The following is a 16,060-nucleotide window of genomic DNA, read 5'->3' as shown; positions in this document are numbered from 1 at the left end:
CGGATGTGTCCTGTCCGTGCCCGGAGGTGCCAATAAAGTTGTGTAAGGAGCCAACCGGAAGAGGAGCCGTAAACCGCACCGCGGCCGTCGTGAAAGCGCCGGTCTCCCCGGGCGACGGGCAACGCGCGGAAGATGGCGGCACTGGTGGCTGCGGAGGCCGCGGCTCCCCCGGGGCCGGCCGAGGCGGCCGAGACGTCTGAGACGGCCGAGGCAGCGGAGCTGAGCCGCGCCCTGAGCCGCCTGTTGCCCGGGCTGGAAGCCGACAGCAAACTGGGCCGGCGGCGCGCGCTCGAGGCGCTGCAGCGCGCGCTCGAGGCGGCGTGGCCCCAGGCGCCCGACGCCGACCCCGCTGCCGCGGCCGCCGCCTTCCAGGGCCCGTGGGCGCGCCTGCTCCTGCCGCGCCTGCTGCGCTGTCTGGCAGACCCGGCCGAGGGTTGCCGCGCGCTGGCGGTGCACCTGCTGGACCTGGGCCTGCGGCGCGCCGCGCGGCCCCGCGACGCCCTGCCGCGCCTGCTGCCCGCGCTCGCCGCGCGCCTGGCGGGTCCCGAGTCCGCGCGTGGCCGGCCGCCCGAAGCCTGCGAGGAGCTGCGCCTGGCACTCGTGCAGCTGCTCAGCCTGGCCGTGCGCCTGGGGGGCCCCGCGCTCGCGCCCCACCTGGACGATGCGGTGCGCGCGCTGCGCTGCACTCTGCTCGACCCCTTCGCCGCCGTGCGCCGCGAGAGCTGCGAATGTGCGGCCAGCCTGGCGCGCGCCACGCCAGGTGCCCTCCTCTTGCCGGGGTCGGGAATGGGGGCGCGGGGAGGTGGAGGGGCGGCTGCCCCCTGTGGGCTCCTTCTGGACCTCGGCAGCAGCCGCCGCTCTCCTCCATCCGGTGGTTCTCAAAATGCAGATTCGTGGAAACCGTGGCAGAAATTGCTAAGAGGGTCTGGGATGCAGTGCGTTTCGGTAACTGCCCCTCGCCAAACACCGCTGCAGTCTTGAACGTTTTATCCCCCTTTCTCCACAGAGCCTACCTGTCTTCCCTCTTTGGGTTGGACCGCTGTCCTAAATGGAGAGAGGCCGCATCTGTCCTGTTTTCCTTTAATCTATTCTCCGTTATTTAAAAAACAAAAACAAAAACAAAAACAAAAAACACTAATCTGATCAGGACAGTCCCTTTTTCTAAGTAGCCATTTCTGCAGGATCTTGCCCCACTTAACTCTCCTTGCTGCCTCGGGCTGCGATGTGCGTTGGTAGGAGGCCTCTGGGAAGGGTTCCTGCAAGACGACAACTAAGTTGAAGATCAGTGATCTGTTGTCATGGTGGAAACTAGCTTTGAGAAATAAGCTTGGTAGATCTGAGAAGCAAAAAGGAGGTCAAGATGGCCAGAGGGAAGGAGGGTGGGCGGGGGGAGCTGCTGGGGGTTTGAAATTATTAAGTGCAGTGGGGAGCTTGTGGAGGGTGTGGAGAAGGGGAGTGAGAGGCTGAGATTCAAAGTTTTAAAAGATTGCTCTTGTGCTCATGGAGAGTTGATTACGAAGATGACAAGAAGAAATGAAGTTGGTTGGGGTCATAATTAATCCATATTTAGATGACGGGTAGTTTGGCCTTGGGTGGGGGTGAGCAGTCTGCTAATAGAGGAAAATGGATTGATGTTGAACATGGAGCTGGCAGGATTTCCTGTTGAACTGGGTGAGGGTTGAGGGAGAAGGAGGTTTTGGTGGACAGGAGACCCAAGGAAACCAAACCATCTCCCTGCTCTGCTCTCTCCTGGTGAGGGGCCTGTGCTGGATCCCCATCACACTGGGTAGTAGTAGCTTAACATCCTGCCTTGATCTGAGGACCTCAGGGTTAAAGAAGTCAACCAAAGCATCCCTGAAATAGCCATATTATGGATGGGTCTCAGGCAGCGGCAGAACTGAGATTGGAACTCCAAGACCAGGACTCTCAGAGACATTCTGGTTCTGACTTTCTGGGAGGCCCTTACAAGTAGGACGTGGAATGGCTTTGCCCAAAGCAATGTTGGCCCTACTCTCTGTGGTAGCGCCTGGGGTCTGGCTTCAGGCACACCTGATGTGGGGACTTGAACAGCGTCCTCTAGGCTGTTTCTCTACTTTGGTCTGTGTCCCTCTCGGGCACCCAGTGCCACTGTTATCAGCTTCAGACTCTTCCTCACAGCTCCTGCCTCCGGCTGAGATGGGGTCAAGCCCTCAGCCTTTTCCCTTTGGCGCTGTTTGGGTCACATGCCTGTCCTGTGCCTCTCCCAGTGCCAGGGGTACAAAGCTGTGCTTGGTAGGCCTGAGCCGAGAGTGCTGTGCCTACAGCAAGAACCTGGGTGGGGAGAGGAAGTTCCAGGGCACAGGGGGCCTGTCCTCCTGTGAGCCCATGGCGCCGGGCTGGGCCAAGGCCCACGGGGAGCAAGTCTGGTAACGGGTATCCTCCCCTTTCTCACAGACCACTTCCATATGCAGTCGGAGTCCCTGATCGGCCCCCTGATGCAGAGCATCTCCCACCAGCACTGGAAGGTGCGAGTGGCTGTCACCGAGGCCACGGGCACCGTGATCCAGTTCGGCAGCGCCAAGTCGGTAGATGATGTGCTTCCTCACTTCGCTCAGAGGCTCTTTGACGACGTCCCTCAGGTAACAGGAGCTTTTCCTCTGCACCAAAAGCATGCTGTTTGCAACTCATTCCTTTTTCATTTTTGCAACTGTTGACTTGTTACAACAAACATGTTTTATGGTTTTCAGTCCCAAGGTGTTCTTAGTTCATGTCTCTGAGAAACTGGGGAGAGTTGGAACTGTTTTAATGTATTCATTATTCTTAATTGTGAACAATATGGAAGAGGACTATTTCCTCTTCGGCAAACAATCTGGCCACGCCTTCACCACAGTTTCAGAGGCGTCGGTAACATGCCGATCCAGCGAGGCACATTTACTTGACAAACCACAGTGGTTAGGGTACCCGACCCGCGAGGGAAGGACAGATCCGGGTAATCACTCTGTTGGGCCTTGGGACCTGTGGAGAGAGACAGGCAGAGATGAGATTACTGGCTTTTGTGTTGGTGGAAGTCAGCTTAGAGGCTGCATTGTGGGTCTGAGGCCACAGGTGCTTCTAGAACTTCACAAATTCCGACAGCAGCAGGGAGCAGAGCAAAGGCCACAGTGGGCAGGCCCCCTCCCCGGGGAGGAGACAAGTGAGGAGGGAGTTCATGCTTCTGGCTACATGGGGTGGGAGGAGCAGTGGTAGGTGGCAAAGTCCCCTGGGTGGTTAGAAAGTACCCCTGCCTCATAGCTGGCAGGATACAAAGTGGCCCGGGTGGCCAAGGACTGAAAAGCTGGTGGTGTGGTGGCGTGGCCTCTGCTGTCCTGATGGTGGAAGGGTTGGTTACATGCGTGAAACACGAGTGTGTGCCCGTCCTGCTGTCCACACACCATCTTGTTCTATCCTTCACGTCTGTGGCTTGCACAGCCCCTGCGGTTGGGAAGTTGTGTTACCTGCTCAAGGTCGCTCAGCTAGAGCTAGCCTCCGGGCCCAGATCCAGGGACACTGTTCTCTGGCACTGTCCGGCCTGCCAACCACAGGCACACTTGAGTTTTCTCCTGAGGTACTTTGGTTTTTTAATTTTTTAAAAGATTTATTTATTTATTTTAGAGAGCATGAGTGGGAGGGGCATGGGGGGGGAGAATCTTAAGCAGACTCTGCACTGAGCACAGAGCCCTACACGGGGCTCGATCTCATGCCCCTGAGATCACAATCTGAGCTGAAACCAGGAGTTGGACACTTAACTGATTGTGCCACCCAGGCGCCCCTCGTTTTATTTTTAAACAGTGTTCTTGAGCCACAACTCACATACAATGTAATTCCCTCATTTGAGTGTTTAGTGTTTTTGGTAGGTTATGTTATTTTTAAAGTATTTTGTAAAAGATACGTAACACAGAATTTGCCATTTCAACCATTTTTGTGGTGGAGTTCAGATGCATTAAGTATGTTCCCAATGTAAAGCAACTCTTGCCACCAACCAAAACTTTTTAGGATCCCGAGCAGAATTGAGCAGTAATGCCCCCACTCCTCCCTGCCCCCCACCCCTTCTGATAACCTCTTTCTCTCAGTGTGACTATGTCTACTCAGTGCTTCATAGAAGCAGAAGCCGTGACCCTCATGCCGACCTCCTCCCTTGAGTGTGGTGTATCTGAGGCCGCCCCTGCAGGAGCACGTGTCAGTGCTCCACTCCTTTCTGAGGCCGAGTGGCACTCGTGGTGTGGATGGGCCGTATTTGGTGTGTCCGTTCATCCACCAATGGACACCTGGGGTGTTGGCACCTCTCAGCTGCTGTGGCTGGTGCTGCTTGAACATAAAGATGCAAGTCTCTGAGTCCAGCATCACTTGTTCTGGGTGTGGGTATAGACCAGGGAGTAGGATTGCTGGGCCCACCGCAGCTCTACTGGTAGCTCACTGAAGAGGCACCAAACTGTTCTCCACAGTGACTGGACCGTCTTCAATGCCCAGCAACAATGCATAAAGTTTTCCATTTCTCTAGGTTCTCCCAACGCTTTTTTCTGGCTTTTGTTTGTTGATTTATAGCTGTCCCAATGGGTGTGAAATGGTGTCTCATTGTGGTTTTGACTTCTTTTCCCTCACGATTAGTGACGGTGAGCATATTTTCGTGTGCTTATTGCCAGATGGTCTACGATATGCTGTAACCTTCAACTCGTGGGGCTCCTGGTGCAGTTTGCCTGCAGGCGCATGTGTGCCTGTGGGCTGGAAGGGTCACGATGCCTGTTCATCCACAGAAGGGTTAGAGCTGCTTAGCACCTGTTGTGGGAGTCCTGAGGGGGCAGAGGGGTGAGAGGGAGTGGCCCTGGGCATCCTTCTCAGCAGGATGTTGGTACCCTTTGGGGCTTTAGGGCCTGGGACAGAAGGCCCCACTTAGGTGTGTGTCCGTGATGTCTTGGACCAGGGTCCAGGCATGGCACACTGCCTGCCCGGGACGTCTGCTTCGCCTTCCTTGCCGGCTTTTATCCTCTGCATGTCTCCTTGAGTTGTAACAAGGGTGTGAGGAGAGACAAAGGGACCCTCCTCCAGCCAAGAACCAGTCTGTCCATTCAGTGTCAGGGCCAGCTGAGTGTAACGGGCCCCTCCTGAAGCTGGGTGGGGTCAGCATGTCACATCATTGGACATGGGGACCCAGAGCAGAACTGGGCTCTGCCAAGGGAAGAGGCAGTGTGCTAGGTCAGCACTTACAAGAGACCTGGCTGTAGGAAGTGAGGGCCAGAATGGATTCCAGTGAAAAACAATACCACTGCCCTGACTGGGACGGGGTCTCAGCTTGCTTGAGATAGGGCGGGGTGGAGAAGACAGAGGCTTCCTTGTGTCACCGATGAAATGGCTTTCCTCAAGGTAGCGTAATAACTATGTATTGGCATCTTTCTCTAAACAGCATTATGTGTATCAATCAGGAGCTCCCTATAAATAGCGTAGTTATGTCATAGGTCCCTGTAAATAGTGTAACTATGTATCCATTCCCAGAAAATAGTGTAACTATATCCGAAGGTCCCTATAAATAGTGAGACTGTGTATCCATAGGTCCCTCTAAATAGTGTGACTGTGTATACATAGGTCCCTGTAATAGTGTAACTGTGTATCCATTGGTCACTGGTTATCTGTTGGTCGCTGTAAACAGTGTTAACTGTGTATCCATCGTTCCCTGTAAGTAGGTCTTTATATATAACTAGCTGAGGAATGGCTTATATCTGTTTGTTGAGCTTACAACATGGGTGTTTGGTGCCCTGACTCCAGGTTGTAAGAGTTTGCATTTCCACAGAAGAGGGAGAAAGTCTTCAGCTGATTGCTTTCTCTTTGGGGCCACCGAGGACAATACTGTGTTTCTTTGGTGACAGGCTTTCCTGAACTTTGGGGCTGCAACTATTTCTTATTACTTGATATTGCAAAGCAAGTGCACTCCATGGTTAACACTATTTTTTTTCCATTTCTTCCCGGTGGTATTTCGTTTGCTCTGTATGATTTCCAGGGCCGATTGAGGTGGGTTTTCAAATCCAGTGTGGCCACTGCCCACCGTCTTTCACGCTGATATGGGGTCCAGTCTGTGCGGTGACCACAAAGTTCCTTCCCGTGAGTGGGCAGGGAAGTCACATGCCTCTTTCCTACATATGCATCAGCTCTCAGGCCCTCGTGGTCCTGGGCTCTGTGGATGTTTGCTTGGACTTCAGGGGCTGGGCCACTTATAGACCCTCAGTCCCATGGACAGCCCTGGGCTGTCAGGATCCCACCACACTCTGTGCAGAAGGTGAGGTCCTCACTGCTTTTGTGACTTGCAGAAAACGTCCAGCAACTCCTGTGCCCATTGGGCTGTGTTCCAGGTCACTGAGCTATGGAGTGAGTGGCCACCTGGAAGTCACTTCCTCTAAGTGCTTTGCCTGAATTGACCCATTTGGTGTGTTGTCCTTTGGAGGGAGTCTGTGGTGACCTCCACCTCGCAGGTGGGGAAGCAGGGCACGAGAGACACAGAGCTCACCGAGGAGACATGGGGGCTCAGAGCATGGGCCATGTAGCTCCTGGAATTCTCCTTCTGGAACTTTGTCACCTCGGGTCTCCAGGACATGTCTGAGGACGTAGAAAGGAGTTGTCCCAATGTGGTGGGGCTAAGGTAGCTTCTCCAGGCCCAGAGAGGCCCACCTCATCCTGTGTGTGCCATGGGAGTGGAGGAGTACCCACTAGGGTTCTGTCGTGATCCGTAGTCACGTGTTCATTACAGGCCTCGTTTGCCCTGGGGTTACAGTTACCTTTGAGAACCGCTCCACTTTACTGCAGGTGGTAATGTTTTGGCTAGAAGCCAGAATTGCGTGTGCTCTTTGTAGTTTGGATAAAGCACTCTGACCCTGTTGCTAAAGCGCCTGGGACATGCGAGCTACATGGGTGTCTGTGTGGGAGCCTGCCTGGGAAAGCTCAGCACGCTGGAGCTTGGCCAGCCCACCTGCCCCACTGCTGGGGGCCCAGCAGGCATCCAGGATAGGTCTCAGGCATTTCCCAGCACCTGCCCTCCGCAGCATCCTAATGATGCATGGAAATGAGCAGGTCCTGCCCCAGCCCTTACAGGGGACGTAGTCTCACAAGCTCCGAGGATCTCACTGGTGCTGAGGAATGAGGGGTGTAGGGACAGAGGGGTGCGTGCGGGGAGGATCGTGTTACCCCATCAGTTCTGGCAGCTTTGGATACTCTCTGGGATTGGATGTTATAAACTCCGGGCTGCGGGGGGTGGAGTCCTGCTGGAGGGTGAACAGGTATCAGAATCCTTGGCCCAATCAGAACATTGTAAAAACAAGCCTGTTGCTCTGTCAGAGAAGGGTTACGCTCTGTGGCCATTTTTTTGTTAGAGGAGGTATGAGATTTCTACCACATCGGTGAAAACCTAGCATATGTGAGTGCGGGAAAATGAGGCACAGGGTGCGCTTTGCTGGTTGCGATCTTCCCCTTTCCCGCTTTCTGTCCCCTGATGTCAAGCTGAAGGAAGAATAACAACAAAAATACAGTGGTTGTTCCCATCTGCTGCATGCCTAGTAAATACGACGCGGAATCTTTTTCAGGTTGAAAAATGAAAATGTTACAGATTCAGTTGAAGCCCCTTTCGCTAATTTTTCAGAATTTGAATACTATATATTTGAAATAAAATTTGGTTTGTTCCTAAAATACTGTTACTAGATACTAAAATATTGATACTAGGAGCGCCTGTGTGGCTCAGTGCATTAAAGCCTCTGCCTTTGGCTCAGGTCATGATCCCAGGGTCCTGGGATCCAGCCCTGCATCGGGCTCTCTGCTGAGCAGGGAGCCTGCCTCCCCCTCTCTCTCTCTCTGCCTGCCTCTCTGCCTACTTGTGATCTCTGTCAAATAAATAAATAAAATGTTTAAAAAATAAAATAAAATATACTAGTAAAACTTTTTTTTATTTTAAAAATGGGTCTTACTTAAAATGAGGTAAGGTGCTTAAAATCCAAGGCCTTTGGTCAGCATGGGACCAGAGTGGTGTTCTGCGGAGCCACTTTCATGGGACAGTTGTTTACACGCAGGTTCTGGGTAGAAAGATCCCACTGCCTCCCCCAGCCCCCAAACGCTCAAGTCTGAAATGCTCGAGCTCAAGATAGTGAATTTGGAGAAGGTGGTTTTGTCCAGCGGGCGGCGCCTAGGGCTGCCGTCAGGTCTTGACAGGTGGAGTGAAGAGCCCCGTGGGCTGATGGGTGCTTTGTTGGCATCTGCGGAACACAGGGTGCAGGACTAGAGGGCCTCCTGATGAGGACTGGACAGTTCTCTCATCCTCAACTGAAAAAGCAGAGGTGAAATGTTCCAAGTTAAAGGAGAGTGGGAAGTTATCTTTCGTGTTCATGTGCGTGTGTTCCCCCCTTGGCTCTGCGTGCTGACCTAACAGACCGGACCTAACCTAACCCAGTGTGTGGGTTCCCCAGCCCAACACCCCAGATCTATAAACCTGACTTAGGACTGAGTAAGAATTCTCAGTGCATGTTTCTTTTTTTTCCTCAGTTGACGGATTTCCTGCTTAGTCAAACTGTTACTTAGCAACTCTGCTCAGAGCTGTTTTCCTGAGCTGAGAGAAAGGGGTAATTACTCTCTTGATAATGGGGGTGTGCAGCTTTCTTGAGGCTGGGGGAGACCCATCTGCGTGGCTCAGGAGCTGTGTGGAGGCCAGCCCCCAGGCTCTCCCAGCTCACTGGGGGAGACGCATGAAGTCTCCAACCTGCAAAAGAGCCTGGTCTTGGGGGATGTCAGAGTGACTGTCCGGAGTATGGGGCCCCCCTGTTGTGCCAACATGTGGGTAGGGTGTCAGGGTCATGTGAGCGCAGCTAGATGGGCTCCTGTGGGTCCCTGCAGGTCCCTGATGCCCCCCCGCTAGCAGGACACACCTTCGTTAAGAGCCCTCTGGGGTCTGGTCCTCCCAAGTGCCTGCCACTGTCCCTGCGGAGGCCCCACTCACTCTGCATCTGTCTGATGCCAGACTCGGTCACAGTTGGATTCCGGTGTCCCCTGAGCTCTCGAGTGCCACCAGCACGTGGTGTAGGCTGAGCTTCGAGTGTGGTGCTGCTTATTACAGGTACGTTTATGGTATGAATGACCCTTGGGCCTCTCACAACATTAGCTGTGAGGCACTTTGATTCCGCAGCAGCCTTGGGGCCACCAGGATCACGTACAAGGACAACATGGAAAGATCGCTCTTTGCTAAGTCTCTCCTCGCTGTTGCAGGTGTCCAGTTGTTTCTAGGTCCTTGGACCTTTAATCGGGCATGTTTTTGTTGAAAGAATATCTGAGATTCTCTGGGATCTTTAGTTGTGGTTTTGATTGTTAATTACATGCTTATGTCATTAATAACCAGCCTTTTATTTCATATTGCAACTTTGTACTTTAAACTAATTTAATACAAGGAGTTGCAACAGTAGCAGGAGCCCTGGGGCCTGCTCCCAGGCTTGTTTGCTTCCCACCATCTGTGGTGTTTACGCTGGCAGGCAGGCGAGTGAGCCAGATGCCCGGCACCTCCCGCCAGTCGAGCACTGTGCCAGGGGCTTTCCCTGTTCGCCAGGAGCCAGTGGCACGTGTCCTGTTATTCTCTCACTTTCCAGAAGGGAGAATGAGCTTCGGAGAAGGCAGCAGGCAGGTCAGGGCGCACTCTGCTTGTCTAGCTGCCTGGCTGGCTTCAGGGATGAGCAGCCCACCCGAAGTCCAAGTGCCTACACACACCCTGACCTGGGTGCCGCCCGGGGCACACTTCACCCGCAGTCCCTGCAAGTGCTTCTCCTCCCGTGGTCAGCCCCAGCCAACAGCAGACACACACTGCCAGTAGTTGGGCCCTTGCCCCTGGTGAGACAGCCTCCGTGTGGTGCCATTGTGCTCCTGAGCTCCCCCAGGATTCAGCCGAGCCACATCTCCGCTTGGCCTCTGCCCCATCCTGCTTCCTTCCTGTGATGATTTAGCGCGTCTGGATTCCCGCCTCAGGCTCTGCTGTCGGGGAGCTAGACCTTGGGCACCTCGTGTGTTTCTGAGTATATTTCTGAGCTCGTTTCTTCCCTGTGGTGGGCACAGTGGGCAGAAGCATGCACGTCACCTTCTCAGGTCGCCAGCAGCAGAGCTGGGGTGCCCTGCTGGCTTCCCCGGGAGGCCCTGGGACTCCAGGACTTGAGGGCTTGGCAGCGTGGCCTCTGGAACTGCCATTTCCTGGGGACTTGCCGTTGGTGCCCAGCCTGGCTGGGAGGGTCCCACACACAAGATTGCGAGGGCGGGCATCCTGCAATGCCTGGGGCTGCAGCATGGTTCTGCTTCAGCCAGCAGGGGATCAGGCCATGCCCCAGGGACACGGGCCTGCATGAGCAAGACAAGGTGGCCCAGACAGTTTTTCTCCAAGCCCAGCCTGGATGGCAGAGCTGCTCTGGGACCTCAGGCTGGCGTCTAGCCTGGACAGATGGCACGGCGGGTGCCTGGTGCCTGGGTTCTTAGTGCCCAGCTAAAGCCTCCTGTTGCCTTCTTTTGCAGGTGCGGCAGGCGGTGACCAGCGTGGTGGGGGGCTGGCTGCTGGACCTGCGCGACCGCTACTCCTTCTTTCACAAGCTCATCCCGCTGTTGCTGAGCAGCCTCGAAGATGACATACCTGAGATCGCGTAAGTGGCCGTAGTGCTGGGGGGACTGTCAGGCCTTCAGTTTTAAGGGGCTCAGAGGCCTATTGCGAGCGTGGGGTCCTTTGTTCTCTGGATATTTGTCCCCAAGAGCACAAGTCTCTCCTGGAAGCCCACCTTGTCCCCGCGGCTGTATTTGCTGGTTTGTGGTTTATAAATAGCCTTCTGTTTGTAGCGCCCGGGGCACGCATACAGACATTGGTTACGGATGAACCCCTGGCCCCCCGTGGGGAGAGACTCAGGGCCTCATCCGCAGCCCCCCCCACCTGGCCTCTGCACAGCCTGCTGGCCCTGATGCATGTTGTGCTCACAGGCTCACGGCCGCCAACCTCTGGGAGAAGGTCGGCCTGCAGTGGCAGAGGGAGAATGAGGATGACCTCAAGGACAAGCTTGACTTCGCCACTCCCCCTCCAGCCCATCACCCCTCACCAGGTGAGTGCAGCCTTCCCCAGGTCTGCGTAATGGGCGGGGTGGGGGGTGTCTCTATCCAAGGAGAAGGGCATTCCCAAGCTGCACCGTGGGGACCGGGCTCAGGCGGCATGCTGGCAGAGAGGCACTATGGCCATGACTTGGGTCCCCAGCCTCCAGTGTCACTCAAAGCCGTGAGGATGCCTCTGTGGTGCCCTCTCCCCCGGGTCGGCTTTATCCAAGGGAGTGTGTGGGCTGCCGGGGACGCACGGGTCTGTGCAGCATGGTGGGTGGCTGCTGGTGGCAGCAGGCCTTTTAGAAACAGGTCGTGCTCCGTCCCCTGTCCAGCCTCACCCAAAACAATCACAGAGAATACGCACCCAGGACACAGCTAAGGTGCAGCCTGTGGGACTCGGGGCGAGGTAGCCTCTTGGCCTCCCATCTGTCCTTCATGGTGGCTCCCTGCTGTGCCACGAGCACACACATGCATGCTGTGTGTGTGTCTTCCGAGCCCCCGAGTCCCATGTGAGCAGTGTCGGCGGGGAGCCTGTGGGAGCTGGCCCCCCTCCCTGCCTTGCTCACCTGCACGCCATAGTTCCTTCTGTTCTGGAAACCACTTGTGCTCAGCGTGTCTTCTCATGTGGCCTTGCCTCCTGATGGCACAGCTGGTATGAGGGGAGATCACACGACTTTAGAAAAGGTACAAAAATTAGTTGCTAGCAGGGATTTTTCTGATTTAGTAAAGTCTGACAGTATAACATCTTTTTAAAAACACAGACATGGCGCACAGGGTGTTATATGCAAACAATGAATCTTGAAACACTACGTCAAAAACCAATGACGTACCGTATGGTGACTAACATTACATAATTTAAAAAGAATAATTAAAAAATAAATAAAAATTAAAACGTAGACATTAGACATAAAGGTTGCTGTGATTTTATTTTTAAGCATGCCCTCCTTGCCTGTGAGGGAAGCAGAGTTCTGAAGTAGGATCCCTATCCAGCCCCGCATGTCCCCCTTGGCTGCCTGGAGGCGGTGTCTCACTTGTCGGCCCTGGCGGCAGACCGTGCAGCTTGCTTACGGGCAGTCTTGGCTGGGTTCTCACCAAGGTCGGGATACCGTGACCATGACTGGCGTCAGATGGGAGGTCTGGGACGCCTCCCTTCCTGGTGCTGGACAGAACCTGAGGCTGTCTGCTGATAGCTCTCCACGAGTCACTGCGGCTCTTCGCCCGCATGTGGTGTGTGCACCCAGGGCTGTCCTCATGCTGCAGGGACGTTTTTATCTGGTGCTGGCGTGGCGTTGGCTCTGCTGCCAGGTCACGCTGCAGAGAGGGGCACAGGGGCACGGCAGGCTGGCAGTGAGAGACGGTCAGGCTCAAAGGCTTGTTTTAGTCCAAGCAGAATGAATTTAGAATGAATTCCAATCAAGTTGGCAGGATCCGGGCACTTGGGTGGTTCAGTCAGTTGGGCATCCAACTCTTGGTTTTGGCTCAGGTCATGATCTCGGTCAAGGGATCAAGTCCACTGTTGGGCTCTGCTCAGTGGGGCATCTGCTTGTCCCTCTCTCTCTACCCCTCTCCTGCTCATGTGCGCGCGCTCTCACTCGAAGAAATAAAACCTTTAAAAAAAAGTTAGGAGAAGCAGATTTCATTATTGTTGGCTTTTTCTTCTAAAATTATTTTGAAATACAAATTTTCAATCTAAGTTTTCAGATTCTTTTTACACCATTTCACATGTCAGATTTCATCAGCCACTTCCTCAGAATCTCGCCTCTGGCCGCCTGCTTCTGCAAACACATGGCCCTTCTGCTGCCCCCAGCTCCACTGCTGCCTCCCCTCGGGTTCTGTGCTGTCCCCACTCCGCGGCCACGCCACAGCCCCGGGATTCCTGTCACTATCCTCAGCCTTTGAAGGTAGAGTTTGACAAGCGCATCGTTGTGTGACCGCCACTTGTTAAGACCTGGGACATTCTGTCAGCCCCTGACCGTGTCTGGCCCTGCCACGGGCACTCCCTTCTGTCTGTCCCAGGACGCTGTCACATGCATGACGCAGGCTGTCCGTAGCCTGCCTGGCTTCCGGCACTCAGGCCCTGAAGCTCTACGGGGGGGCTGCATTCCTGCTGCAGGAGTATTTCCTTTTGTGGATCCGCCGTGGCTTACCTTGGACTGGGAGAAAGGACGTTTGGGTCATTTCTGGGTTGTGATTTCAGACAAGGGCGATCTGAGCACTTGTGTACCATCTTTGTGTGAACTCAGTTCGCTCTCTCGGTTAAGCCCTGGGGAGTGGGCCTGCTGGGAGCTGGGAGCTGCCTCTCTCCCTGTCTGTGGCCTTGGCCGGCTACGTGTTTGTGTCCTACCTGCAGGGGGCAGGGTTCCCATTGGTCCCCATCAGCACACGGGGTCTGTCGGGCGCTCACGTCATGCTTATCCCCATCCCTTCCTTGGTCAAGCGTGTGTTCACACGTTAAATTGGGTTGTTTATTATCTTACGATGGAGTTTTGAGAACTGTTCATACATTCTGGGTAACAGCCTCTGTCGGATCTGTGCTGGGAGCCTTCTCTCTGACTGTCTTCCCTCTGACGTCCCCCGCTTATGGCAGCCGGGGTCTTGGCAGGGCCTGCTCCCACCTCGCTCCGAGTGGCATGGTCGGTGACTCCCCTCCTGCCTTGTGTGCCTCTCACTGCATGCTTCCATGAGTGTGCGGACGGACTGATTGAACGAGGTGCTGGTCTCACTACTGCCAGGCGGGCCCCTGTGCTGTCCAGTCAGGGCTCGGTGGGAACACGGGGCCAGAAGTCCAGGTCAGAGTCCCGTGCCCACTTTGCTGGGAAAACAAGGTGCAGGTAGCATAGGACCTCATCTGTTACCACACGGTTTGCCGTTCAACAAACACAAGTTTCCTGTTGCCACGCGAAAGTGAAGCTACACTTTTAAAACCCAGCTATGTGCTGGGAAGATCAGAAGGGTGTCATTTACTGTCCCCGAGTCAGTCCCTCCCTGAACAAAGTGCTCTTCTTGGGCAGAGGACAGGTTCATGCTTGGAGAGGATCTGCCCGCCCGTCGCGCCCTCAAACTGCCAGCAGTGGGATCAGGTGGTGACAGCAGGTTCCGGGGTCCTTTCTGCTGGAAATTAGTCTCCTGTTAAAACTGTTTTCTTTGGGGACGCTTGAGTGAACAGGGAAGCATCTCTTCATAACGGTGAATGGCTTGCCAGATCTTCTGACGCAAGAGAATAGAGTCAGATTTTTTTCCCCAACTTGAGAAATCAGTGGAGTCCCATTTGAATAACTACCATTGTAACTTAGATCTATGCCCTTCAGGGTTTTCACGTTCTCTTGAGAGCTCAGACCTGCTCTGCTGGTCTGTTTCATCCAAGTATTTGGGGAGAGGGGAGTCATCAGAGAAGGTACATTGTGCAGAGGAGAGATGGGGGGTGGGTTTCCACTGGGGTGAGTGGCGTGAGGGTCTGTGGCATGGAGTATTATCCACTCGAGCTAGCCTCAGGTGCTGGGGAGCAGAGTAGTTCCCCGCTGAGTGCTCAGGAGAGGGGTGGGGCCCCTCCACTCCGGCTGTAGGCATACCCCGTTTTCTCCTTACTGAGCCAGTAAGGCCCCCCAACCCCAAAGGGGTGGGCGCAGCTTGTCAGGACCTGCATCCTGCTGAGCCAGGTTCAGGTTCTCGAAGCTTCAGGTCCCCCTTGGTGACCCTCCCTTATACCCTTCCTGCTGCCCCCTCCCCACTGCACTGTGGGGCCTCCATTTCTTCAAGGAGGTCAATCTCTGGTCATTTGTGAAATACCCCTGCTTCGCAAACAGCTGGAACCTCGTGCAGAGCACCTAGTGTCATCCTGCCTGTTTATGGTGGTTTGTAAATAGATAGTATGGGGTAGACCTGCCATCTGACTTCGATAAACTTGGTTAAAAAAATGTGTTTTTTTTTTTTTTTGATGATCTGTTTTTCTGCTTGCAATTAAATTATACTTTGTCTAACTGTGCAAAACCAATCCGATCTAATGTTCCATCTGCTTCTGGCCCAGCTTAGTCAGGGTTTTTCTTGACCTCTCCTTGAGTTAAAACTTAGGCGCTGCTGTGGGGGTGGGGATGGGGGGGCGGTGCTCTGCCCATCCGCAGACCACAGCCCTCCCTCACCTGGAATCAGGACTCATCTCAGGCTGCTGCTGTCTGCACCTGGGGTGTCACCTACAGGCCTGGTGACCCCTCCCCCCAGGGAAGGCTCACACTCCTCGTAATGGCAGGGGCTGTGCAAAGTTCTTTTGCACAATGGGGATGGTTCAGTCCTGCCTCGGACACCTGCCCAGATCAGAGATAAAGCCTCAGCTGAGCTGATCCAAAAAATGCCCTTAGGAGGAATCAGGGGCACCTGAAGGGGAAGACAAAGCCCACTTGGGCTTTGAGCAAGGGTTTGAACTCTGACCCTCAGACCTGGGCATCACAGTTCCTAGAGCCTCTCGCCTCCTGCATATACAGACAGAGTTTTAACACCCAGCTGGCTCTGACTTTCCTTCCCAGCCCACCTTTATAGATGGCATCCCCTCCTCTAGTGACGGGGGACGGCTCTGTTGCTCCTGACCTTCACCGTTGGTTTCTACCAAAACTAAGCAACTTCTGTTGCCATCATATTTAATTTTGTTTCAATTATGAAAACAAATTGGCTTTACAAGGATTTGCATCTGGTCTACTTGTAGTGAGAGTGAGCAAAGCTGTAGAATCACAGCTGGTTCTGTGGGCCGAGCCCGCCCGCCGTGCCCGCCGCCCTCCCCTCCGCCGCCTCGTCGGCTGGCACTGTTTCTGCATGCTTGTTGCTTGCGGGAGTACTGCAGTTATGTTTTCAAACAAAAGATGAGGAGATAGTGGCTGAGTTGTAGTTTGGACTCTGGGCAGAAGAAGTTAATCATCGCTCAGGCCTCCGGGGCTTCCTCAGGTTCCAGGACAGACAGAAACACTGACCTTGCGTTGTTTTC

The 16,060-nt window shown here is 54.4% G+C and overlaps 1 protein-coding gene across 1 annotated transcript in view; it reads left to right on the top strand.

Annotated features, from left to right (window-relative positions):
* Window positions 1-132: 132 nt before the first annotated feature.
* LOC111145867 (dynein axonemal assembly factor 5) overlaps window positions 133-16,060 on the top strand; it is a 46,446-nt gene continuing 30,518 nt past the window's right edge. The window contains exons 1-4 of the mRNA XM_022501145.1: window positions 133-760; window positions 2,434-2,618; window positions 10,528-10,652; window positions 10,981-11,099. Coding sequence (XP_022356853.1) covers window positions 133-760; window positions 2,434-2,618; window positions 10,528-10,652; window positions 10,981-11,099 — 1,057 coding nt within the window. The remainder of the gene's footprint in view (window positions 761-2,433; window positions 2,619-10,527; window positions 10,653-10,980; window positions 11,100-16,060) is intronic.

Source organism: Enhydra lutris, unplaced genomic scaffold (genome assembly GCF_002288905.1).
Source record: "Enhydra lutris kenyoni isolate GAN:26980312 unplaced genomic scaffold, ASM228890v2 scaffoldscaffold13, whole genome shotgun sequence".
Lineage (NCBI taxonomy): Eukaryota > Metazoa > Chordata > Mammalia > Carnivora > Mustelidae > Enhydra > Enhydra lutris.
The sequence above is the reverse complement of the archived record's forward strand: the minus strand, read 5'-3'. Positions and strand labels throughout refer to the sequence as shown.